Here is a 25510-nt window from a genome sequence, read left to right as displayed (position 1 = left end):
TATTACTGTATAATGACCATAAGATTATCTTTCGCCAACATTTGAAATCACTGTTACCTTGAAACAAGGTTTTTAAAAAATGGTCATCGACTGATTCTGGCTGCCAACATCAAGGTTTCTTTAAGCGTTCACAACCGCAATGTCACCTTTTGATGTGACCGTAATTATGATCATATCGGTAACATTTGTTCACAATTTTCTACGATATAAAAAAAATGCGACAAAACTGCATCCACTATTGCGATACAATTTAAAACCTTGCCTTCAATTGGAGAGGATAGTATATTATCCTCAGGTTTCAACCATCAAAAAACTCCTTATGGGATTGGTAAGATGCAAAGATCATCCATGTTTCTAACTGATCACGAAAATACAAATTACAAGTCTCCTCATTTGATGTACACACCAGATTATATATATATATATATATATATATATATATATATATATATATATATATATAAGGGACACCTGAATCTCTTCAGACCAAATTTGAAAAAAAATGCGAAATGAATGACAAGAAATACGATGAATAAAAAAGATTGTGCCATACAAGGGACACGTCAAGTAATTGATTAATCACCACAGATGACACAGGTGACAGCGTGGTTTATTTGGCCAGAGTGTTCGTAGACAGCTCTGTAATGATGTTTTCTTTCCCTTGAGTTTCCTTTCGGTTTGACAACTCAGGCTTAGACAACGGCACTTTGCTATTAATATTATCAATGTGATCTTTTTTATCTACTTTGCTTCTATGTATGGCTGGCCATTGGTTTTCCTTGTCATTGGGCCCTGAAAACGAACCCAGATTTCCCAAGGACGGGCTGCTACCCACATCTCCAACCCCAGCTCTCTTTGCCTAGAGATGTTGCTTTGGCCACCAGCATTTTTGCTGGGACACCCAGCATCTAAGGTAAAAGGGTTAAAATGCCCTTCACCTTTTCTCTATAAATAAAAACAAGTGACTCTTCCGTACGAGTCGTTGTTCATTGCCGTTTACGTTTCTCCTCTCCTTGTTGTTGCTTTTTCTTCCTTGCTTCTTCTTCGTTCCCTATTCTCCCTATTCACCTTTTCTCTATAAATAAAAGCAAGTGACTCCTTTTTTTTGCCTTATATATGTTATTTTTAATTTTGTGGATAATTTTTTTTATTTGATACATTTATTTATTGACATTGACATTTGGTTAATTTATAAATTTGGTATGTTACTTACGGACACGTGGTTAATTATTTTATACAATTTTTTGTTATCTATTTATCGTTAATTAGCCGTTAATGTTGATTTGAGGAATAACTTAATTTGTCCTTAACAAATTACCAATGTATGTTTGTTATTTTCAAAGTACTTATTTATGTCCTAACTTTTTTAAGTTATCTTATCAAAGCAACACAATTAGTGGAAATAACATGCATAACATAACAAAATGTCAACAAAATAATTATTTATCGAAATGTCAGTGGAAATAACATATTTTATGTTCATTCTTCACCTAAATCAACAAATTCAGTTTTCAGCCTTAACAAATTTGTGTAACACTGCATTCTACCTATGTATGGGGTGGACCATTACTTTGCCTGATAATGACAATGTGTATTTCACAACAACGCCAATGGTGGTAAAAGACAATGATCTCGTAAAAAAAACATGTTACACAATTTAAAGAAGGTCTGAGATCAATGAACATTTATGTAATAGAATTACTGTACCAAGAACAAATTAGACAAATACCAGAGAAGTATTAAAGGCATCAGAGCAATCAACATGTTCTACTTTCACGTCAGCATCTTTCTCATTTTCAACATTCATATCAACTTCTTTAGACTTTATAGTATCATACCTCCACTGTTCTTCGTCCATCTTAATAAAATATTTAACAAATTCAATGAAACAAAAAATGACTAAAAAATTATACAACCACCTCATTTTTTATCGGCACAAATATAGCTCTATACAAAATTAAAAAAAAAAATGTATTGTAGATCATATAGTCACAGAATACATTTTCACTACATATTATTAATATGTTCAATTATAAAAAATAAAAAATTAATATTATAATTAAACAAATGACTAATAAATATCATATAAATTCTAATAAATACTTCATTCAATTAAATATCAATTTTGTTTAATTATCATTTGTTGTAATAAACATTTAAATACATCATTCAATTAAATATCATATTTGTCTAATTTTCAATCACTAATAAATATCTAAATACATCATTCAATTAAATACCAAATTTGTTTAATCATCAATTGCTCTAATAAACATCTAAATATATCATTCAATTAAATAGAATATTTGTTTAATTTTCGATCATTGTAATAAACATCCAAATACAATTAAATATCAATTTTTTTAACTATTAATTACTGTAATAAACATCTAAATACAACATTAAGTTAAATATCAATTTTTTAATTATCAAATTTTGTAAATAAATTAAATGTATAAAAAATTCTAAATAAATTATAATTTAAAAAAAAATCAAAACATACTGTAATTCGTATGTTTTGAAAAAACAAATACGCACCTCTTCTTCTCCGGCGACGAAAAACCACCGAACTTCACTGTATCAATAAACAATGCACGTACACTATCGACGACAACAAATGCTCACAAAAGGACGCTAACAAAAGCAAGTGACACTAAGGAAGTGCAGTTTTACGAAAAAAGGTGTTGCAGAATTGAATAAGGGTATTTTCAGCATTTTGAAAAACTATTGGGTGTACCAGCAAAAATGTTGGGTGCCCCAAGCAGTTCCCTTGCCCAAGTTGTATGTAGCCTAGCCCAAGTATTGTTGAAAAATAATTGGGCCTCCACTGAAATATGATTTGTCAGTTCACATGAGTGATGTCAAAGTTTGACTTTTGAAAAATGAAAATAGAAAAAAAGGGTTTGACCTAGGGTAAAGAGAAAGAAGAAACATAAAAGAAAGTGGGCTAAGTTTTAGGCATATGTGTAAAATAAGAAAATAAAGGTGTATTTAATGCAAATTTAAGGTAGACTAAATTTACAAAATACTTAAGTTTAAATCTAGAATAAAAAAAACATAAATGTTGTTTCTTTGATGCATTTGTAATTATTTTCTATTAGAATTAAAGTTTTACATGTGTAATTTGTGTAATAAATGTTTATATTAAAAGTTATGATCTTACTAATCAGTGTTCTATGGCTACTAATTAAGAAATTAAAAGAGAAAAGTTTATATTGGAAATCATGTGGGAGCGCATTTAAACTTATCATATCGGAGTGTCTTTTTCTGCCGCCTAATAAAATACTTTCCTCTTTTACTTCCTTAACCAGTGCCCTTAAGTTAGCATTTGCCTAAAAGTTAATATAGATTGAATAACTGTGTGTTTGTATACAGGTTAAAGGTAACACAATTGAAAAGAAAAAGCCAGGTTCGTTTGATGTTTTTGCATTGGAATGCAAAATTTCCCATTCAACGCGTTTCCAAACACAACCTAAATAATACATTATTGAAATTGCAAAGATCTTTTACATTGTCATCCAATCACAATTCATCATGTATTGTTTATTTGCTTTTATAATATTTCCTTAAATGTCATACTAAAAATGATATATGATTGGTTGATAATGTAAAATCTTTTAAGTTAACAATGCATACTTATTAAACGGATAAATTATCTAGGTAAAACTCTAAGTGTGATTGAGAAAATAGTACTAAAAGCCTCTCCAGAACTGTATTAAATTTTGTAATTAAATCAAGACTAGAGACAATCTTGGTTTGCTACTTTTAGAATAGAGAAATCAAAAGTTCAAGTTTTGTACCTGATGAGAGTAGGCATATGCCATAGCTCGCTCTCATTTAACTGCTGCCTCTTCTTCTCGCTGATGTAACCTGCAAAGTATCTCTTCCATTGTTTCAGAACCTCCACTCCATTCCACCTGACATGTACATTTACCAACAATACATGTTTTCCTTTGTTGGATCAAGTGGCCTCAGAATAATTAAGAAGGGGAAGTTGAATTAATTATTCCTAAACCTTTACTAATTAAAAATTTACTCTTCTAAGGCTTTTACTTATGTTGTTAAGAGAAACTTAACCAAAAGTAAAAGCAGAAATTAAAATGCACAGCGGAAAGTAAAAGAGTAGGGAAGAAGGAGACAAACACACAAGAGTTTTTATACTGGTTCGGAAACAACCCGTGCCTTCATCCAGTCCCCAAGTGACCTGCGGTCCTTGAGATTTCTTTTCAACCTTGTAAAAATCCTTTCACAAGCAAAGATCCACAAGGGATGTACCCTTTCTTGTTCTCAGTCAATCCCAAGTAGATGTACCCTCTACTTGTACCACAAAGGATGTGATGGAAACTTTCTTGTAGAGCTTCTATGGAGGCTGGATCTTTGAGCTTCAATGAGGTCCTTTAATGGTGATTTTCCACCATGGAGATGCAGCGGAAGACAAAGGAGAAGAGGTGAGAGGAGGCACCATCCACTAGGGAATAAGCCATGGAAGAAGGAGCTTCACCACCAAGATGAGCCTTGGATAAGAAGCTTGGAAGGATGCTTCAATGGAGGAAAAGAAAGAGGGAGAGAAAGAGAGAGGGGGGAAGCACGAAATTGAAGGAATAAAAGAGGGAGAGAAGTTGAACTTTGAGTTGTGTCTCACAAGACTCTTATTCATCAAAGTTCCAACAAGTGTTACACATGTTTCTATTTATAGACTAGGTAGCTTCCTTGAGAAGCTTTCTTGAGAAAACTTCCTTGAGAAGCTTCTTTGAGAAAACTTCCTTGAGAAGCTAGAGCTTAACTACACGCACCCCTCTAATAACTAAGCTCACCTCCTTGAGAAGCTTCCTTGAAAAGATTCCTAAAGAAGCTAGAGCTTAGCTACACACACCTCTCTAATAGCTAAGCTCACCTCCTTAAGATGAGAAGCTAGAACTTAGCTACACACCCCCTATAATAGCTAAGCTCACCCCCATGACAAAATACATGAAAATACAAAAAAAAAGTCCTTACTACAAAGACTACTCAAAATGCCTCGAAATACAAGGCTAAAACCCTATACTACTAGAATGGCCAAAATACAAGGCCTGAACGAAGGAAAAAACCTATTCTAATATTTACAAAGATAAGCGGGCTCATACTTAGCCCATGGACTCAAAATCTACCCTAAGGCTCATGAGAACCCTAGGGCCTTCCCTTGGATCTCTGGCCCAATCTACTTGGAGTCTTCTATCCAATGCCCTTGCGGGGTAGGATTGCATCATTCCTTCCACCTTGGAAAGGATTTGACCTCAAATCCCGAGGTTCTTCATACTCTGGGCTCCTTCTCTCAACACCTGTAAAAAGAACAAAAACATATGTATTAGTGGTGTTTGGTATGTTGAAGTAAGGTACGGTCTGAAAACCCATTTCCTGGGCATCTTCCCATGAAGGAACATGGTTTCTCACCAACTCAATGAGTGGTGCTACAAGTATAGAAAAATATGGGACAAACCTTTTGTAAAAGTTAGTTAAGTCATGGAAGCCCCAAATTTTTATTATACTTGGTGGAGTGGGCCACTCAGGAATGACCTTTATTCTCTTAGGGTTCATGGGAACCCCTTGATCACTATTTGAAAAATTAAGAAAAGTAACGCAATAAAACATACCTTTTTCTGTATTTTCATATTGATTATTCCTACCAAAAATTATGACAAACCTAAGGTGTCCCATATGAGTACCTAAGTTTGTATTGAAACTAAAAATAAGAAAAAACCTACCTAATGGGTCCTTATGTACAAACACCATGAAGATGTTAGGTGTACAAGTGATTTTACAAAAGAGGGTTGCACCACTCAAAACATTCATCATACCACCTATTTTAGGGACTTGGTGCCTAATAATACCTATTTTAGGCACCAAAAAAGCACAAGGATTTAAGCTCTTATTTACTTGAGGAATAAACTCAAGCCCAAGAGGTGTGGCAATGCTAGCAAGTGTCTTTTTACAAAAGAGAAAATGTGGAGGTTGTCTAAGAGGGAAAGTTTCTTTAATGTTTTTCTTTATTGTAAAATGAGTTTCCTTCTTAGCTAACCTCTTGGAGGAGACACTTACCTCCTTACACTACTCTTTAACCACTAATGGTTGTCCATCTTCTTGGGGGTAGATTTCTTCACTAGATTCTTCCCCTTTTGCTTCTTCACTTTCACTAGAGGAAGGTGAAGTAGTAGCCTCATCTTGGCTACTATAAATGTCTTGGCCCCTCTTAATCATGATTTTTGTGGTGGGGCATTGAGAAGTAATGTGTCCTCTTCCAAGACATTTAAAGCACTTTATAGAGCTAGTTTTCTCTTGCATACTAGCCTTAGGGGCTTGCTTTTCTATTGCCTTCCCCTTATCATCTTTGGGCTTAGAAGGTGTCACCCCTAAGATTCCTTGACCTTGGTCTTTCTTTGGATAAGAGTGAGAGCCATAAGATTTTGAAGTAGACTTCTTTTTAAGTTGTTGCTCTACCCTTATTTCCCAATCTAAGTTAGCCTCTACATTGTCCTTCCCATGGAAGTATGAGAGGTTAATGTTAGCCTCTTGAGGCTTTCTTTCATTTTCTCTTCTATGGGAGTGAGGTCTAAGATGTGACCTATGCCTTCCTTCATAATAGTCACGAAGTTCTTCACTTAGGCTCTTGCAAGAGTTATGACTACTATAGGAGGCATGTTTTTCTCTTTTCATTTCTTTCATTATTTTTCTTCTTTCTTCCTCTCTTATTTTCTTTCTTTCATCTTAACTTATTTCTTCCACTCTTTTTTTTTCCTTTTTATTTTCTCTCTTGTTTTTCTTTCCATAACTTGAGGGAACTCAACTCATCTAAGATTCAAGATAAAGGGTCTTTATGACTAGTACCCTCGCCATTAACACTAGATGAATGATGACTCATGTTGGTTCCTAAGTTGTGGTTCTTTCTTGTTGGAGGTTTGAAAACAAAAGGTATAAGAAACTATGGTTGAAACTAGCCAAAATAAACACTAAAAGAGGTGTGAAAGATAAGGGAAAAAACTAATTGGTAAAATGCAAGCTATCTAGGTGGTTTGACAATGGAAGGTAAAGGAAATAAGCTATGAAAGTAAGCAAGAAAAGTAAACTAGGTGAATCCAAAGAGTGTTTGGATGACCACATTCAAGGTTCCCAACAAAAAACTCACTATCCTAAGGAAAAATTGCCTAAAATTATTACACACAAATGGAAGTTTGGTAACCTATTGGAGGCTCCCAGCACACTTCCAATGAAAGGCCTTTTTGTTTCAAAACTTGAAAGCAATGAAGGTAAGTAAATTGCAAATTACAAAATTACAAAACGGTCCTCAATTTTGGTGGTTTTTCTCTCTTCGGTGATTCACTCAATTTGGAGTGCTTCTTAGTCCAATAGCTCTTAAGGTGGTTGGCCCCTTTTTTCTTGACTCAAATTCTTCAAGGGATGGTACCAATCCTCCTTCCAATTCCCTATATGGCAACCCACAAACAAGGAAACAAAGAGACAAGAAATAACCAAAGACAAAAAAATAAAATGAAATGAAAGCTAAACCAATTGAGTTTTAAGAAGACAATTTTTCAAGGATTACTCAACAATTAAAGCAATGAAAAGGACATAGAAGCAAGCTAGGACTCAAAGAGAAACTTAGAATGGCTCTAGAGTAGAGTAAAAAAACTAAAAAAAAAGACTCAACAAATCTCTAGCTTTGGCACTTTTTTTCACAGTAATTTTCAATTGAAATTTCGGAACTAAGATTGGTATAACATAGGCACCAATTATAGAATAAATTTTGAGCTAAAACAACAAGCACACTTCCCTTTCATTTTTTTTCCTGGATACTGATTTTCCTGCCAACTTGTGTGATTTTTCGTATTTTTTCTTTTTATCCAAATCACTTTTTTATTTTTTTTCTAACTTTTTTCCAGATATCTAGAAAATTCAGTAAAAATTTCAGCTCAAAATTCGAAGTAACCAATTCTCAGTAATTTTTACAAGTTTGTATGTCCAAGCTGCCAGCACCAGCGATTTTGTTTTTTAAGCATGGTATATTGATTGCCTTGGGCTTACTTTCAACCTTCCTATGTATGTTGAACTCACTAGGATTGTTTACCACAGTTTTAGGAGTTCAATATTCACTTAGGATCAACATTTCAGCCAACAATTAAATCACCAAAACTCAAATTCACAATAGACACAATCACAAGGAAACCTAAAAGTTCAAGAAAAGGTTCACAATCAAAGACTCTAAGAATTTTGCGTAAACATGTTAAGGACTAATTAACATGAAATATTTGACTCAAATCAAATAATAGGCTAAAAGAATTTCATACACTCATGAACAAATGAGTTAGACAAAGAAAAAGGAAAATAAAATTCAGCACAACATAAGAAATCTTATGTGACAAGTTTCATGACTAGACATGACTTCTATGACAAAACTACGATAGGTGAACAAGCCACTCTAGATTTTTGAGGTTTTCTTCTACTTTAATATTTTTGTAAGAATTTTATGGTTTAAGTTTCAGCCACAAAAAATAACATGACAAAACTCAAAGGAACTTAAACTCATCACAATTCATGGTTCAAGAACAAGAACAAGAAATTTGAACCATAGAAAATCAAATCTAGCTTTTATAGCAAGTTTAATTGGTGGAAACTCTAAAGAATCATGTTAAAACCATTTAGCACAAGACATGTGAGGAGATACATGGAGAAAAATGAAGAAACAACAATGGAAGAGAAGGTAAAGCAAAAAAATTAATGGACGTTTAAGGAGCACCTACTTGAAGCTCTTATGCTCTGATTACCACTTGATGGAAACTTGCTTGTAGAGATTCTATGGAGGCTGGATCTTTGAGCTTCAATGAGGTCCTTTAATGGTGATTTTCCACCATGGAGATGCAGCGGAAGACAAAGGAGAAGAGGTGAGAGGAGGCGCCATCCACTAGGGAATAAGCCATGGAAGAAGGAGCTTCACCACCAAGATGAGCCTTGGATAAGAAGCTTGGAAGGATGCTTTAATGGAGGAAAAGAAAGAGGGAGAGAAAGAGAGAGGGGGGAGCATGAAATTGAAGGAATAAAATAGGGAGAGAAGTTGAACTTTGAGTTGGGTCTCACAAGACTCTCATTCATCAAAGTTCCAACAAGTGTTACACATGTTTCTATTTATAGACTAGGTAGCTTCCTTGAGAAGCTTTCTTAAGAAAACTTCCTTGAGAAGCTTCTTTGAGAAAACTTCCTTGAGAAGCTAGAGCTTAGCTACACACACCCCTCTAATAACTAAGCTCACCTCCTTGAGAAGCTTCCTTGAAAAGATTCCTAAAGAAGCTAGAGCTTAGCTACACACACCTCTCTAATAGCTAAGCTCACCTCCTTGAGATGAGAAGCTAGAACTTAGCTACACACCCCCTATAATAGCTAAGCTCACCCCCATGACAAAATACATGAAAATACAAAAAAAAGGTCCCTACTACAAAGACTACTCAAAATGCCTCGAAATACAAGGCTAAAACCCTATAATACTAGAATAGCCAAAATACAAGGCCTAAACGAAGGAAAAAACCTATTCTAATATTTACAAAGATAAGCGGGCTCATACTTAGCCCATGGGCTCAAAATCTACCCTAAGGCTCATGAGAACCCTAGGGCCTTCCCTTGGATCTCTTGCCCAATCTACTAGGAGACTTATATCCAATGCCCTTGCGGGGTAGGATTGCATCAGGATGTACCCTCCAATGTGTTAAGACAAAGATCTCAGGCGGTTAAACCTTTGATACTTTGTGAATAGGGATACAAAAGAATTCTCAGGCGGTTAGTCCTTTGAACACTTTTGTATAAGGGAAAGGAATGAATCAAAAGAATTCTCAGACTGTGTCGTTTTGAATTCTTTGACAAGGTAGAAGGGAGACACAAAAGAATTCAGACGGTTAGTCCTTCGTTCTTTTGGAAAAGGGAGAAGAGAGACACAAAAAGAATTCAGGCGGTTAGTCCTTGGTGAATTCTTTTTGGCAAAGGGAGAAGAGATGAAAAGAATGAATAGCGCAAGTTTTCAAGGTTTAGAAAAGTAGAAAACTTTGGAAAGCTTTTGGCACAAAGAAGAAGAAGAAGAAGAAGTTCAAAGAGATTCAAGGCTTGTAAAGGATTGCATAAGATTGATTGGAAAAGTGTATTCAAAAGCAAATCAAAGCCTTGCTTTTATAGACTCTTCATGTCTGGCCAAGAGGACCATTTAGAAGAGTTATAACTTTTAGAAAAACTTAAAACCAATTTGAAAAAGTCCAAAAACCATTTGAAGAGTTACATCTTTTGATTTATTCAGAAACAATCACTGGTAATCGATTACCAAATCAGTGTAATCGATTACACAAAGCTTTTATGTGAAAGGATGTGACTCTTCATATTTGAATTTGAATTTCAACGTTCAAAGGCACTGGTAATCGATTACCAAAACATTGTAATCAATTACAACTTTTTGAAATTAATTGGAATGTTGTAAATTCAGTTTGAAAACTTTTTCAAATCCATTTTGCTACTGGTAATCGATTACAACAATCTGGTAATCGATTACCAGAGAGTAAAAACTCTTTGGTAAACATGTTTTTGAGAAAAATCCATGTGCTACTCAATTTTTGAGAAAAACCTTTTCATACTTATCTTGCTTAAGCCTTCTCTTGATTCTTGAATCTTGAGTCTTGAATGTTAATCTCTTGAATCTTGATTCTTGAAATCTTGATCTCTTGAATCTTGATTCTTTATTCTTGAAATCAACTTTCCTTTTGAATCTTGAAGTGTTCTTGATTCTATCTTGAATATCTTGAACTCATTCTTTGATTGACGTTTGAGCTTTTTGTCATCACCTTTATCATCATCTTTGTTATCATCAAAACATCTTTGAATCACTCTTGATTCACCATGAAGCTTTGCTTCTACATCCTTGATACTGAGAATGACGTGATTTGAACAATGGTTATTTAGCACTTTAATAATTAACAAAAGTTGAAAACAAGCCACATCAGGAAGATGGCAGTAATAATAATACCTGAAGCTCATGAATCTTAGCCTCAAGTTTTAATTGTTTTTCCAATTTCTTTTGCTTAATCATGGCTTCTGCTATCATATAGAGTCTGCGAGCTTTAATCTGATCCTGTATTCTGCTCTAAGTATGTATGTAGTTTAGTGCAGTTACTGTTTGTTCTCTGGCCATGTGATCTTGAATCAAAGCCTCAAATTTCACTGCTCCTCTTAGATGGTGCAATGTTCTTCTTGCCTGCTTAGACAAATAAGAGAGCTTAATAAGATTTAGGCAAAAGGCTCAAATAAGAATACATGAATTTAAAAATCAGATTGGAGAACATAAAAAATGTTCTCATAAGATGGTGCCATTCGCTGATTTATTGATTGTTGTTTTCATCATCATTGTAAAGAAAAAAAATGGAACAGGGTTAGAACAGTACTGTGCAGATTTGATTCATTTCAATAGTCACTATGACCATGTTTGCTATACACATTGTTCCAAAATGATTACCAATAAAAAGAATAGAAACCTCTTACCAAAAACAAAGGACTATAGAACTGTCTGACAATGAATTCAATGTCATTGATTTTTGATAAATTTCAATATAAGAATGATTAATTATGAGTTTAGCAGCCATATATATCTGATTACATGCAAATTCAGATGATAGTTCTATGTAATAGAAATAATGATTTAATGGGAGCAAAATGTGTGAGAGGGTTAAGACTTTTGCCTTTAGTTACTTGCTTTCCTTAACAAAACCTCTATCTATTTACTCCTTATTAATGCAACACTATATACACGATCACATTCATAAGCTAAAATGAAAAATATGACAAATGTGGCAAAAAATGCAGAAGATATAAGGTTGATTTAGTAGTGAAGGAAGAAAGGAGGGCGATAAAATGTACCAGAAATGCAGAGTTATTAGGTTTGACTTGGTGATTGGGAAGGTGGGAGAAACTGTGGGTTTAAATCCCCCCACACTCCGATAACATGGTAACAAAAACTAATAATTAACATTTACTGATAAAATAAAATAAAAATATACCAAAAATGTTCCAAAAGCATTTTGAATCCGAGTAGCAGCAATATCTTCTATCAACATCGTGGGAACTGTCCTTTCTACCACCAAACCTTCACTCGGAATGCTAATTGTCTCTTCAAGAGTGTCTTCTTGTTGTAGAAGCAAAGACTTTGCCTGTGATGTTTTGATGATGCCATATGATCGTGATGTTTTGACGCCTTATGAAAATGCACTTCTCAAGTTTAATTCAAGACAAAAAATCCAAGAATACAAGATACAAGCATCAAGAGGATCTCTAGGGTTTTAGGAAGGGAACTCCAAATTGAAACTGCAAAAGGTTTGACCAAGAAATTTAAGCAAAAATGTCTTTTTCAAGAGATTTACTCTCTGATAATCGATTACCAGAGGATGTAATCAATTACCAGTGGCCAAAATGACTTATAATAGCTATTAGAAATTTGAATTCAAATTTTACACTGTGTAATCGATTACACATGGATGGTAATCGATTACCAGCAATTACTGAACGTTTTGATTCAAATTTTAAAGCCTGTAATCGATTACACAAGTCTTGTAATCGATTACCAAAGGAGATTTTCAGAAAATTATTTCCAAGGGTTATAACTTTTCAAATGGTTTTTACATGGTCATCAAAGGTCTATTTATATGTGACTTGGAACACGAATTTGCTAAGAGTTTTTCAGAACAAAAAGTCTTATCCTCTCAAAAAGCAAAATCATTTTATCCTCTTAAGAATTCCTTGGCCAATACACTTGCAATTCAATAAGGAATAAATTGAGTGCTCAATTGTACAATTTATCTCTTTCAAGAGAGATTTCTTCTTCTCTTCATTCTATTTCTCAAAAGGGATTAAGAGACCAAGGGTCTCTTGTTGTAAAGAAATTTGAACACAAAGGAAGGGTTGTCCTTGTGTGGTTCAGAACTTGTAAAGGGATTTTGCAAGATAGTGGAACTCTCAAGCGGGTTGCTTGGGGACTGGACGTAGGCACAAGGGTGTGGCTGAACCAGTATAAATCTGAGTTTGCATTTTCTCTTCCCTTAAACTCCTTTATTGTTTATTGCTTATTATTTCTATTTAGTAAGATTAATTTGCATTACTATTTAGGAGTTCATTTTTAAAAGGAATCTTGGGTTGGTTGGATAGAATCAAAATAAAATTTTGATTAAGAAAAGATTGTGATATCTTAATTCAACCCCCCTTCTTAAGATATCTGAGGCCACTTGTTTCTCCTCGGAGGACTCATTTGATTTTTCAGGGGTAGATTGCACCTACTCAAAAGTGTAGCAAAAGCAATGGATGTGTCAAATAATGGCAAAAGTATTGAATTTAATGAAGAACTATTTTAATTAGATTTCACAAAGACTCAGATCCTCCTCAGTGAAGAAACCCTTATTCAATATCATAGACAAGAAGTAGAAATTCTTTCCAAATTATCGTCATATATATATTTATTATTTAAACTTGAATTGCAAAGATTGTGAAGAGACAACCTTTGCTATTTTCGATTTATCTTCCTTCAGTTTCTTCAATCTAATAATCTTCTTAAACCATTTCTTTGGACTTGTAATTTATTTACCTGCAAAGAACATTCTATCAATTGATTGCTGAATTTCATTCATAACGAGGCTTTAATTGATTTATTCCATCAATTGTCAGTAAAATACACGGGCTAGTAACATTACCTTGAAGAATATGATAATTTCTCGTATTGTTATAGAAATAGGTAAACTATACTCTGTATCAAACTAATTGACGTGACTCAGATGGTATAGTATAGGAATGCCTTAATAAAGTGGGGAACAATAACTCTTACCAATGATTGTGATTATAATAATATACATGCACATGTAAAACAAATTATGAAATTATTAAAATCTAAACTTAAAAAATAAATTTACCCATTAAAGTGTACAACATATGTAGCACCCAAATTCAATGAGCATCCATGTTTTTTATCTTTCTTAATCAGAACATTACCAAACAATGCCAATCTACAATAACCACAACCGAATAGAAAGATGCAAAATGGTAAAGGAAACATACCAGGCAGAGAAGCAAAAGCAGACACTATCAAACAAGTGGTTACTTGGAGATGAAAGGTGGACAATTAGATGACACGTAGAACATTTAAGACAAACCATAGAAAGAGTTCATAGCAAAGTGCTTCTGAATGGGCTTAAAGCTTTGGGACATACCTTCACCAAAGCCTAGATAAACTTAAAGATACTGGATAGCTTTCCTAAGGTGTGGGAACCAAAGACAACAACCATCTAAGATGATAGAAACCTCAAGACTCTTGCATGGGATGAGCTATTAGGCATCCTTTGAGTTCATGAAGTCCATCTCTAGAACAGAGATCTCAAAGAAAGATTTCATTGCCCTCAAGTCTGGAGAGACCGGCTTCATAAGAGAAGAGAAGAAAAGAACAACTCATCTAAAGCTTTAAAGTGCAAATGGTCGAGTCTAATGCTTCAGACAACAACTCTGGAGGGTCCACAAATGATGAAATGGCTCTCATGTCTAGAAAGTTCAAGAAAATGCTGAAAAAGAAAGGAAAGTTTCAGCACACCTCTAGAAGAAAATAAGCCATATTCAAGAAGTATAAGGAGGAAAACAATGAGATCATTTGTTTCGAATGTAGAAAGCCTAGACATATGAAAGCTAAATGTCCCCAGCCAAAGAAAAAGCAATGTTCTAGTGACATGAAAAAGAAAAGTTTGATGGTCACCTGGGATGACTCATACAATGAGGAAAGCAACAACTCAGATGAGGATCAAACTAACATCTATCTGATAGCAGATGCAGACAAACAAAGTTGAAGTAAAAATTGTTGAATTTGTATACCTGCTTTTAATTATGACAAACCATTAGCAATGTAAATTGTAAGGATGGTGCAATGACTAACATTCTACTTAAGTGTTTTAGTGTTAAACATCCTTAACAAGCAAATATGTGCATGCATTCTGAGGTGCCAAGAACAAAGTTCAAAAAGGTTGTCTCAGAACTATTGTCAAGGGTAAAAGCCTCAAAAGATCTTTTGAAGCCTATTTGCATGATGAAGAGAGCTTCCCTTTGAGTACTTGAACTTGGCAAAGTACAAGACAACAAGGCCTTACATAAAGGACATATCAAAGGCTACAAAGAGAGCATCCAACATCAAAATAAAGTTGCACCAGAGTCTACATCAGAATGATGAAGAACATGACTCTGAGAATGAAACTTTAGAATGGATTTTAGAAAGGTTCAAGCCTGCACCTCAAGGAAAACATCTTGTCTTCCATATGCAGTCACTGAAGGAAGCTGACTCATTAGAAGATAGAAATTAAAGATATCACTTCTTCCATATGAAGCCACACATATTAAGGGCTCATAAGAAGATTGATGATAAAGCATTTCCAGATGGAACCATGTTGAAAGCTGAATTTGTCCATGAGAAGATCTGATGTGTAAATCAAAATGGAAGACTAAAGCCATTATGCAGTCTAACCTTGGAAAAAACATTAACACACCAACAACTATTCTTTCACCTTGATCAATGAAGCAATCTACTTCAGAATGCGTTGTGTTGTGAAGATGTTTTAAGTATGATGAATTTGTTTTACTTTAGAATGCCATATCTTTTTTGCTTCATGAAAAGGATTTACTTTAGAATGGATCCTTTCTCAACTAACATTAGAATCACCATTGTGATGTGTGTTCATAATGCTCATAAGAAGAAAAGTCCCTCAGAACATCTCTACTAGTTGTTATGACCTAACAACTGTTACCTTTTTCTATTTCTTCTAGAAGTATGTCAATTATGTGGTCTCCACTTCAACGACAACCTTTGAAACTTTAAGAGGACATGAAGGAGCATCATGAATCATGTTGAAGCCATCCTAGAGAGATAAATTAGAGCTAAAATCCCTATGTGAGAAATCTGTCATTGTTGTTTCAATCCCCTCAAGAGAGAGATAACCACTTCTGCATTTGGTTGTAAACTGATATAGATCATAGATAGAAGTATGAACTTGTAATTTACTAAGTGGGAATCCTTTTGTAAAGAGAGATCTATCTCTGTGTCTTGTTGTGGTTCAAAGAAAAGAAATAGAAGTGTACCTAGTCTAATTCGTAGAAAAGAAATAGTAAGTATTAAGAGTTATCGTATCCATAGAGATTGTATGTAACATAAAGGAATCAATAATTTTTTACACTCATTCACAACAACGAGTTATCAATTCCCTATGGCGAATGTGTGGAGTTTTACATTTTAGAAAAGAAATGTTTCACTGTAGCGAGGCATCAATTTTCTATGGTGAAACCCAACTAATTTTGGTTTTCAAAACATAATTTTGTAGCAAAAAATGAATCTAACAGATCAAAATGTTGTTGAGATGAAGTCCATAGAATTCTTTATATGATACTTGTTCCTAATCAATCTCCTAGTTCAATGCAACTAAGATCCAAACTACAATGAATAATCCTAATTCCTTAGTAATTAGTCCTTGAGTTACAAGTCAAATCCCTAATTCCTTAGGTGGCTCTAACCTAGAAACTCAAAATAAGATCAATGAATCTCTACAAATGCAAGTATTTGATCCATTCCTAGCATAAAAGCCTTGCACAATTTCAATTTAGATATAGGATTTGAACTTCTTTCCATACAATCCAAATCCATAAAAGCTAGGTTGATCACTCCTAACATGCATCTAAGCTTAGAACTGAAATAGGATAACATTAACTATGATATTTGATTAGAAAACAAAGCTTACATGAAGTCTACTTCAATCACTTAACAACTATGAATTTAAGCTCATTTGGACCATGAAAGCTCCAAATAAAACCTCAACAAGTACTAATGGAAGAAAAGAAAGAGGAGAAAGAAAAAGTAGATTAGAGAAAAAAAATCGAGATTCTATTTCTAATTTTTGTTAGGTCTGGATGACCATTCTTCATATCATGTGGGATAATATAAATATATATATATATATATATAAATATATATATATATATATATATATATATATATATATATATATATATATATATATTAATTTGAGAATAACTTTACATTATCAAGTATAAATTATGTGTTTATGACGTTATTCTTATAATTTTTTAAAATTTATTATATTCCTTTAACACAGATCCAATTTTATAGATACACATCATACGAACAATATTTTACAAATTATAAAATCCAAAAATACAACCCATGTAATTGTACGAGTATCCTGCTGGTGTTACTATACAGCTGTGTTTTTAAATTTTGTTGCTTATAGACATCATACCCTACTTGAGTATATTGTCTCCCATGCAGGATTGTTTGATACCGGGAAAAGAAAGTGACGAGAGAATTTCTCAATTTTTCCCAGGAAAAAAAACATTTTCTGGGGTTGCCTCCATTTTCTTTGTACAAGATCACACTTATCTGGTACCTAAGGCAGTTTTGCAAGGTAGGACATCCATAGGCAACAAAACCTTTCCTAATATTTCACGTAATTGCACATCCGAAATTTGAACTCCAGACACCTCCAAAAATATTTAACGCAATTTTCATATTACATATCCAGTATTCAAACTTAAAATCACTTATTAAACTAAAATAATCACGTATCAACACACTTAATGATTACTGGCATCTTTTTCCCACAAATAATTTAAAGCCGGCTCCAGTTGTAGCATTTGCTTAGCCGTAGAATTAACACTTTCATATAGCTCATTCTCACTGCAAAGTCTCCAAACCTTAACCAATTTTGCGCGAGAGGACAAGAGAATTATTTACAACATCATGTCAATTTATAAATGTTTAAATAACGAAACTACTTTAACCAAACATCAAAAGCAAGGTACCAAAAAGGAACCAACATTTTAAACTAACAATTGCTCTGTACTTAGTTTTTAAGGTTTGATGCCATCTCAAGAATTAACACTTGGATCGGAGGTCTCATCATGGACAAATGAAAAACAGATGAATGTCATGATAAAATCTAACACGGATAGATACATAACCTGAGTCAAATACATGAAATGTTTATAGCCTCTAGAAGAAGCTGTACAACACACAAAAGCTACCATAGAGCCAGCCAAATTCAGCTAGAGCCAAACACACCTCACATGTTTACTACTACTGCATTATGGTCATCTCTTCCGCCGCTTTGGCTCCACCTGAAAATTCAAAATTTGAATTCTAATAATACCATAATCCAAAGAGCAAACGTGACAGTAGCTAAACATTGGATCAGGTCTCTCTATCAATTATTTATTTACCCCGTTTGATTTGAGAAACACTTTTTTAATTCCGCTTTTAATTACATTTATTTACTGGTTTTAAAAGTGTGTACAAGAGACACTGAAAACAGAATAAAAGTAAACAATAAGTTGTTTTCATTTTTTCCTATACAAACTTTTGAAAATAGGAAACAGTATAAATTAAGTGACATTTTTGTAATCAAAAGTCAAAATATAAATGTTTTCCTATACAAACAAATGTGTTTTGTCAAACCAGACAGCTCCCAAGAGTTTCCAATTTGTTGTCTTAAAAATCTTACAAATCACATAAGACATTAACTACCGTGCATAACAGATTAAGTGTATGTTTAGAAAAGCATTTCTGCATTTGCAAAATTGATTTTGATTAACATTAATTTTAAAGTGGTGTGTTTATGTCTGAATGCCTTTATTCTAAAAACAAGTTAGTAGTAAAACTTGCTATAAAAATGTTCGTCCAACCCAAAAGGCAAAAGCTACCTAAAATTGTGGACCCAAAATCAATTTCTCAACATAGAACCAAAAATGTGAACATGTACCTAAAATTATGTAGTTAGTATTTAAACAAGATTCTATATCATTTAATGTGAATCCAATCACACTTTTAGGTGGTAAAAAGAATAGGAAATCTAAAACAAAAATGATAGGTAGAGATAAGTCCTTAGGAAACATAAGACTTTACTACAATACCTTACAAGATTCAACTATCATCCCAAATTCAGCAGTGCCATTCACAGAAAATGTACCAAGCACAAAAGTAGAGAAGTAGGAGGAAGGTCAAAATTAAATAACTTTCATGCAGACATATAAGAAATTGGGGGAAGATCAAACTTAAATAACTTGCACAATAGTGACAGAGCAAACTTTAGTACATAGTCTTCAATTTATAACCTCAAACACATCTTGGTGAACATTTTATTGCTTTTCACAAAATAGTTTGATGTAATTAGAATCCAGATTTGAATTAAATATCTTGCATGGAAATTTGTAAACCTATTTAATTAAAGAACCAGCTTAATGGCACTTAAAATTAATATAATGGTACTACTGGGTGATATAAATTATATATTTATCAATAAGAAACTCAAAGCAGTCATTTGCTAACCAATAAGTAACGATCATGTCATGACTTCAAGGACCTTATGTTCACTTCTCATGTATTTTCTTCCAGAGGTTAGCTGAACCACAAAAATATTTTATTAAACTAGAAACAAATCTAAATGCATATCTGAGCCAAAATGAATGAATATAGCAGAATAGTCATCAATCTAAGCCCCAAATGCCTACATGCATATCCCCTCACAAATTGAAAGAAGATGCTGGTTTTTTGTGGGACATATTAAAAACTATGAGCAGAGTGGCCAAGTCAAAAATTTAGTCAAAACCACATTGCAAGAGGCATGCAGGAAGAAAATTTAGTTTTACAACACTTAAATGTGAATTTGTAAACAAAAGGATGTTTCTTTGTAAAATAAACTCTTGGTAACTGATATACAAAATAAAATAATAAGGGAAATTAGATCACCTATAAGGTAATTTCCTGACCAGTGTTTGGGTCTACCATTTGAGAATGAGTTTTGTTATTATTAAAAAATTGGAGCTTTTTTGTATTTTTCCTGTAACTCCATTTCTTTACTGCAAATATTTTTCCTTAATAAAAATTGCCTTGTTAAGTCTGTCTTCTCTGGCTATTAGTCTTCATTTTCAATGATCTCAACAAAACCATCAGATTTTATAATATGCAATTTTTATCATTTCAAATTTATATTTTGAATTGTGGATATAGTGTCACATTTAGGGCTCACCAGGAACCTGAGTATATGTTGACTTAACTCAGAAAATGCAGATGAGTTATATATAGTGAAGAAAACACAGCAAAAAAGGATTCAGATTTATTTGGTGAAGAAAAGCATCAACCGAAGTGAATATCAGAATATGTATGATAATCATAAGGAAATCAATATAGCAAAGGCTATAAACATCATTGATAAATCTATATCTCCAACAAACTAGTTGCAACCGTCAAAGTATTCACAATGATTAGCAAAAGAAACCATGTCTGTCAGACAAAAATAGGCACCCATATCTGTATATTACTTGTAGCTGTCCCGCAGTTTGAACTAATTACTGTTTGCAAATTGCAACGTATTTGAATTCAAATAGTGTCCACATTGTTTCAGATTAAGCAAAGCAAAGAAGAAAATAAGAATGAACAGTGCAAAGTTAGGTATCAAAACAAGAGAAGTGCACATGATGGCACATGATATTGGTTAACATACACATGTCTCGTACTTTTGCATGTGTCTCAATCAAAACACCAATGTCTTCTTGGTTTTGCAACTATATAGAAAAAAAAGAAATCCATGCTAACTGGTGAAAAACTAGCTGCCATGTATGGCCAATTTCAAAACTAGGTTCAACAAGGGTAAATATTTTCAAGAAAAATAATCAATTTTTCCCATCAAACTCTAGATGCAACACCATATGTTAAATCAGTCAATTCTTTTTCATCGATGTGTGTCCCCACTCCCCTCCCTATATCATTGCCAAGGGAAAACAAATTAATAGAAAATCAATGCCTTAGTCATATAATGGGAACAATAAGTAATAAGAACAGTAGTAATTATTTGAAAATGGATGCAACAAATCACCTTGCCATCAGCTCCCAGTGATGCAGAAAATGTAGCTTGGGGTTTCTTCATATCATCATCAGATGAACATTCAGAACATACAAAATGATCTAGTTTCTTTGCTTCTTCAATAGTCATGCCCATGCAAGCAGGATGGTACCTACAAGAAACCTACAAAGATTGAAATATGTGTTCTATAAAATATATGGTGACATAGATATGGAAATCCACAATAGGACGATTCTTTGAACACTCATTGTATTTAGCACTCTTCACAATTAATAAAAAATTGATGTCAACAAAGTTAAGAGTCGATGCCATGAGTGCACCAAAATTTGCATCCCCAATATTACATAAACATTGATATAAAAAACATATCTGAGTATAATTTTCATCACCACTGTGAAACCAATCAATGGACAGAATAAGCCTCTGCATCATTCAATTTATATTGGCTTACACATATATCGGATATCAGAAACAACAGAACCAATAGTCACAATAACAACAGCCACACACAAACACAATGGCCCTTTCAGCCAGAGATAAAATTCATCCATCGCTGAATTTTTTGCTGAGTAGAATCCTTAAATAAAATTCACTCTCTCCTTCTCAGGTTTTTTTTATTGCACAAGTAAAATGCTTTTTCAAGACTAACATGCAAAAACCTTGCATAGGTCAAGATAGGGTTCTTTTAGTTTCAGGACAATTATTGGACCATGGGAGACATCTTACATTTTCCATGAGCTTCTTGTTGTCACAACTCAACCATTTCCCTTCTCATTTAACTACCAAAATTGACCTTTAAAACTCTTTAACACCTTTAGGGCGCTCATTCTGCAGGTGCTGGAATCACATAAGCCATTCAATCCAGTAAATAACATCTAATTCTCAAATTCCACATACATAAACAAACACCTAAATAAGCAAAATCCAAACTCCAAACACAATAACACAACAAAGTAAAGCAGAATACACCGAGTCTTACCAATCCTTGCACCCTTCACATTGTACCATGAGATCATCCGGGTTATAAGGCATCTCACATTTGCAATACCTTCAAAACACAAACCACAAAAAAAGTTCAAGAAAAGAAAAAAAGAAAAGCCCCATCAGTTCCAAAACCCAAAATCCCCATCCCCACAATCAATAACCTCAAAAAATATTAAAAAAATAGTAAAATATGTTTTTAATCCCTCAAAATATCTCAATTCAATTTTACTCCCTATAAAAATTTAATAGGTTTTTAGTCTCTACATTTGCAAAATTGCGGGGGTTTCCCTTCACTCCCTAACCAGGTGCTAAAAACATTTGATCCTCTTGAAAAGTAAAAACTAAAAACGTATTAAATCTTTATAGAGACTAAAAGCAGGTACAAAACACATGTGTTTTCTGTTTTTGCTAAACTAAAATGGAAAAACCAAAAAATGTATTAAATTCTCATAGGCACTACCAAAATCGAACTTTCTGGATAATTTGAGGGAAAAAACATATTTTTTTCAAAAAGGGAAAAACTCACACAGCAACACGGTCAGGGGTGAAAGCCCCGGTGGCGGCCTTGTACTCGAATCTACAATAGTAATCCTCAGCACCCACATTCTCAAGCTTGGTGTAGTTCTTAAAAGAGTGCACAACACACTTGCCCTCAATGGTGTGTGCACTTTGCACATCGTAGTGGTCGGAGAGGAACAGTTCCTTAGCCCCGTGGAACTGTCTCCGACCACCAATCGACTCTTCTGGCCGGTAGTACCACCTCACACGCACCTTCACGTTGCTCCTGTTGTCCTGCTCGATCTTCTCCACGCGCGCCACGTAAGGCGGCTTCGACGTGTCCGAGGGCCGCATCAGAACACAGTCTCCAGCTGCAAAACCCAAACATTCTGTTAACGACAGCCGCCAACCACAAAACGACTTCATGGGCAGCCAGGAAAACGGGGAAATGGACCGTATTTAACAAGAAAACGCAAAAGGGTAGGCGTGTGTTACCTCGGACGATCTTGCTGGTTCCTCTTATGGTGTACGAGTCCACGTCCTTTCTGCCTGGCCTCGTTTTCGCCATGCGGAGCGAGAAGGGTGTTTTGGGGAATGTGATTTTTTTTTCTTGTTGTTTGGTTAAAGGAGAAGAAGAAGAAGAACAGAAGAACCCTAAGTTGAGGGTTGGGGGTGGGGTGGGGTGGGTTGGGGGGATACTTTTTTCGTGTGAGGAGAGGGAGTGACTGTGACGCTTCGCCTGCGATTTTATCAGTGATTTTTTGGGAATGCTATGGGATTCTTGGAGGGTTCACTACATTTGACCGTTTCGTAGTAAATTTTTTGGTCCTGAGATCTCCGCTAAGCAGTTTCCTAATTTGCTTCATCATGTGATATCTAATGTTATCTACTTAAGAAGTGTGACCAATACATTCTTCCCAAGTTCAAACGCATCTCTTATTATTAATATACGATTAATATTTATTGAAAATTATAAAGTTATAAATAAAGATTATTAAACAGTAATGAGCGAGACCTGCAAAATTTTATAATCTTTAATGTTTAATGAATTTCAAATAATAGTAAAAAGTGTATTAGAAAGAATATGAAAAAAAATACCTTATTAACATTTTTCACCTACCTATCATTTATAAAACTTATTTTTACTGAATCATTTATAAAACTTAAATTCTATTTTCTGGGCATTTTTTTTAATTAGATTGTAGTTTCATCTAAATAAATTGAGTGATAAAAAAAATTGTGAAACATCATAGTCAATCAAGTGTTATTATTCAACCTTTCTTTTAGTGACCTTCTAATCTACTTTAGTTGATATCGAAATTCAGCCTTTGAGAGTTGAACACATTTAATAACTTAAGAGAAAAAGATCCTAAAGAAGTCATGGCTATTGCAAGAGAGAGAGCATACACAAGCAAGCCACCAACCACTAATATTGGAAGAGCACACATTCCACCCATAAGGAACTCTAGAAGAGTTTAGACAACTAATAGTCTACCTACTAAGGGTCAGATGATTTGCTAAACATTCATGCAACTAGTGTAACGATCCGTCTTGTCGCCACGATATCACTAACTCTAAAATGTGACATTTTTATTTTAAGTGAAAGCTCCATTAATTTGATTATGAAAACGAGAGTAAATTTTTCGTGATATGCATTCATCAAATAACACACAAACATGTGAATACACACACACACACATGTTAAACCACTATACATCATTCACATGTCAAAACATAATTCAATTTTTACAATTAAGGAATAGTTGATAACAAAACACAACTTTCTCACAAAATAAATTCCAATGTTATAAGGTTGGCTTGGCGGCTCCAACAAAAAACTTCCCTCCAAGTTACCTATTGTTGCTCATCTGCTCGCACGAATGAAAGTTCAAAATCATCACAGGTACCAATCACATGGTACAAAAATTGTAAGGATGAGTTTATCATAAAATATCAACAAACACCAAATGACAATGATTAATAAGAAAACAATAACAATAACCACAATCATTCTCAATAATCTATCAGTTCAACGTACACTTAACAAACTAGTCATCAAATTTTCCACAATTCAAATCAAGTATGCTCAAAATGATGCATGCACATGACCCAACTCTAAAAAGCAATGTGTTACCATTCATCAGGAAATAGCCTAAGCGTGTTCACTTGACACTCTTACTTAGGAAAACTAGGCAGCAAGTATCGAGGTCACCCCATCGTGCACAAGTAACTTCCCCCCTGGTGATCAGCCTGAGTCTCAAGAAAGTTCCAAACCGAGTGACATGCCCCCAAGTATTTTTCCTCATGAAAAAGTATAAGTACTTACTAACAAAGTTTATACTATTTTCATGCAATATGAAGTATGAAACATAGGCACCATCAATGCACTGACTGTGGATAGTTAAAGATTTTAAGTCATCCCATTTTCTCTCCAGGAATGCTTAAAACTTTTCAATCATTCTATTTCCCCCTCCAGGGATATCCAACATGGTCATTGCACCCCCCATGTACATACACAACATACATCATCACAATGACATTATCAATATCAACATCATCTCTTCTTAATGTCATTATCAACATCATTTCATCTCAATATCATCATCAACATGACAAGCAATCGTAGTCCACATACATACATTTAATTCATGTCTGGGATTCACATTCCCCAGGTCTTCAGACAACACAAACCTCATACAACAACCATCCATAATATCACGAGACTGATATTTTAAGGAAAATTTTAAATTAAATAGGAGAACCATGGTATTCAAAACAAACTCTTTTGCCCATTTAAAATTTAATAAAGAAGAAAATAGAAGAACAAATATAAAATTTTGGGCAGAGTCTCCTCTGTAATTAAGACTTTTCCCAAAAATTCCAATAATTACAACAACAACAACATTCACAATTTCAATCATTAATAACAAATATATTGCATCCCATTAGTTAAAAATACATTTTTTCTTGAAAATCAACATGCACAGGGACAAACATACATCCCCATAATTGGGTTTCCTGACCCCAACTATGGTATCAAAAGTTGTAAACAAACAATAAACTCCCCTCACCTATCTATATCTCTTTGT

General features: G+C 33.9%; 1 protein-coding gene and 1 pseudogene across 5 annotated transcripts; both read right to left on the bottom strand.

Moving 5' to 3' along the window:
- Positions 1-610: 610 nt before the first annotated feature.
- LOC114378916 lies at positions 611-14178 on the bottom strand (annotated as a pseudogene).
- Positions 14179-17880: 3702 nt separating this feature from the next.
- On the bottom strand, positions 17881-23283 carry LOC114380365 (chromatin remodeling protein EBS-like). Of its 5 annotated transcripts, none has more exons than XR_003659698.1 (5): positions 22917-23281; positions 22450-22792; positions 21919-21987; positions 20952-21101; positions 17881-18198 (listed from the first exon to the last, which is right to left on the bottom strand). XR_003659698.1 is itself a non-coding variant. In XM_028339374.1 (5 exons), the coding sequence occupies exons 1-5, from the start codon at positions 22987-22989 to the stop codon at positions 18172-18174; spliced, it is 651 nt and encodes a 216-aa protein (XP_028195175.1). In that variant the 5' UTR covers positions 22990-23276; the 3' UTR covers positions 17881-18171. The 5 variants fall into 5 exon arrangements, 3 of the variants coding, with proteins under 3 accessions (XP_028195175.1, XP_028195174.1, XP_028195176.1); XM_028339374.1 differs by having other exon boundaries at positions 20952-21090; positions 22917-23276; XM_028339373.1 differs by lacking the exon at positions 17881-18198 and adding an exon at positions 18230-19478 and having other exon boundaries at positions 20952-21090.
- Positions 23284-25510: the final 2227 nt, after the last annotated feature.

This window comes from Glycine soja, chromosome 12 (assembly GCF_004193775.1).
Source record: "Glycine soja cultivar W05 chromosome 12, ASM419377v2, whole genome shotgun sequence".
Lineage (NCBI taxonomy): Eukaryota > Viridiplantae > Streptophyta > Magnoliopsida > Fabales > Fabaceae > Glycine > Glycine soja.
The sequence above is the reverse complement of the archived record's forward strand: the minus strand, read 5'-3'. Positions and strand labels throughout refer to the sequence as shown.

Excerpts from the sequence above, each read along its gene's own strand:
- LOC114380365 (XM_028339373.1), bottom strand. The coding sequence starts at position 22,989 with ATGGCGAAAACGAGGCCAGGCAGAAAGGACGTGGACTCGTACACCATA. Across the intron at positions 21,988-22,449 it reads ACCCCTGACCGTGTTGCTGT|GTATTGCAAATGTGAGATGC; the intron begins GTGAGTTTTTCC and ends TGTGTTTTGAAG. Across the intron at positions 19,479-20,951 it reads CACTGGGAGCTGATGGCAAG|CTAACCTCTGGAAGAAAATA; the intron begins GTGATTTGTTGC and ends TTTGTGGTTCAG.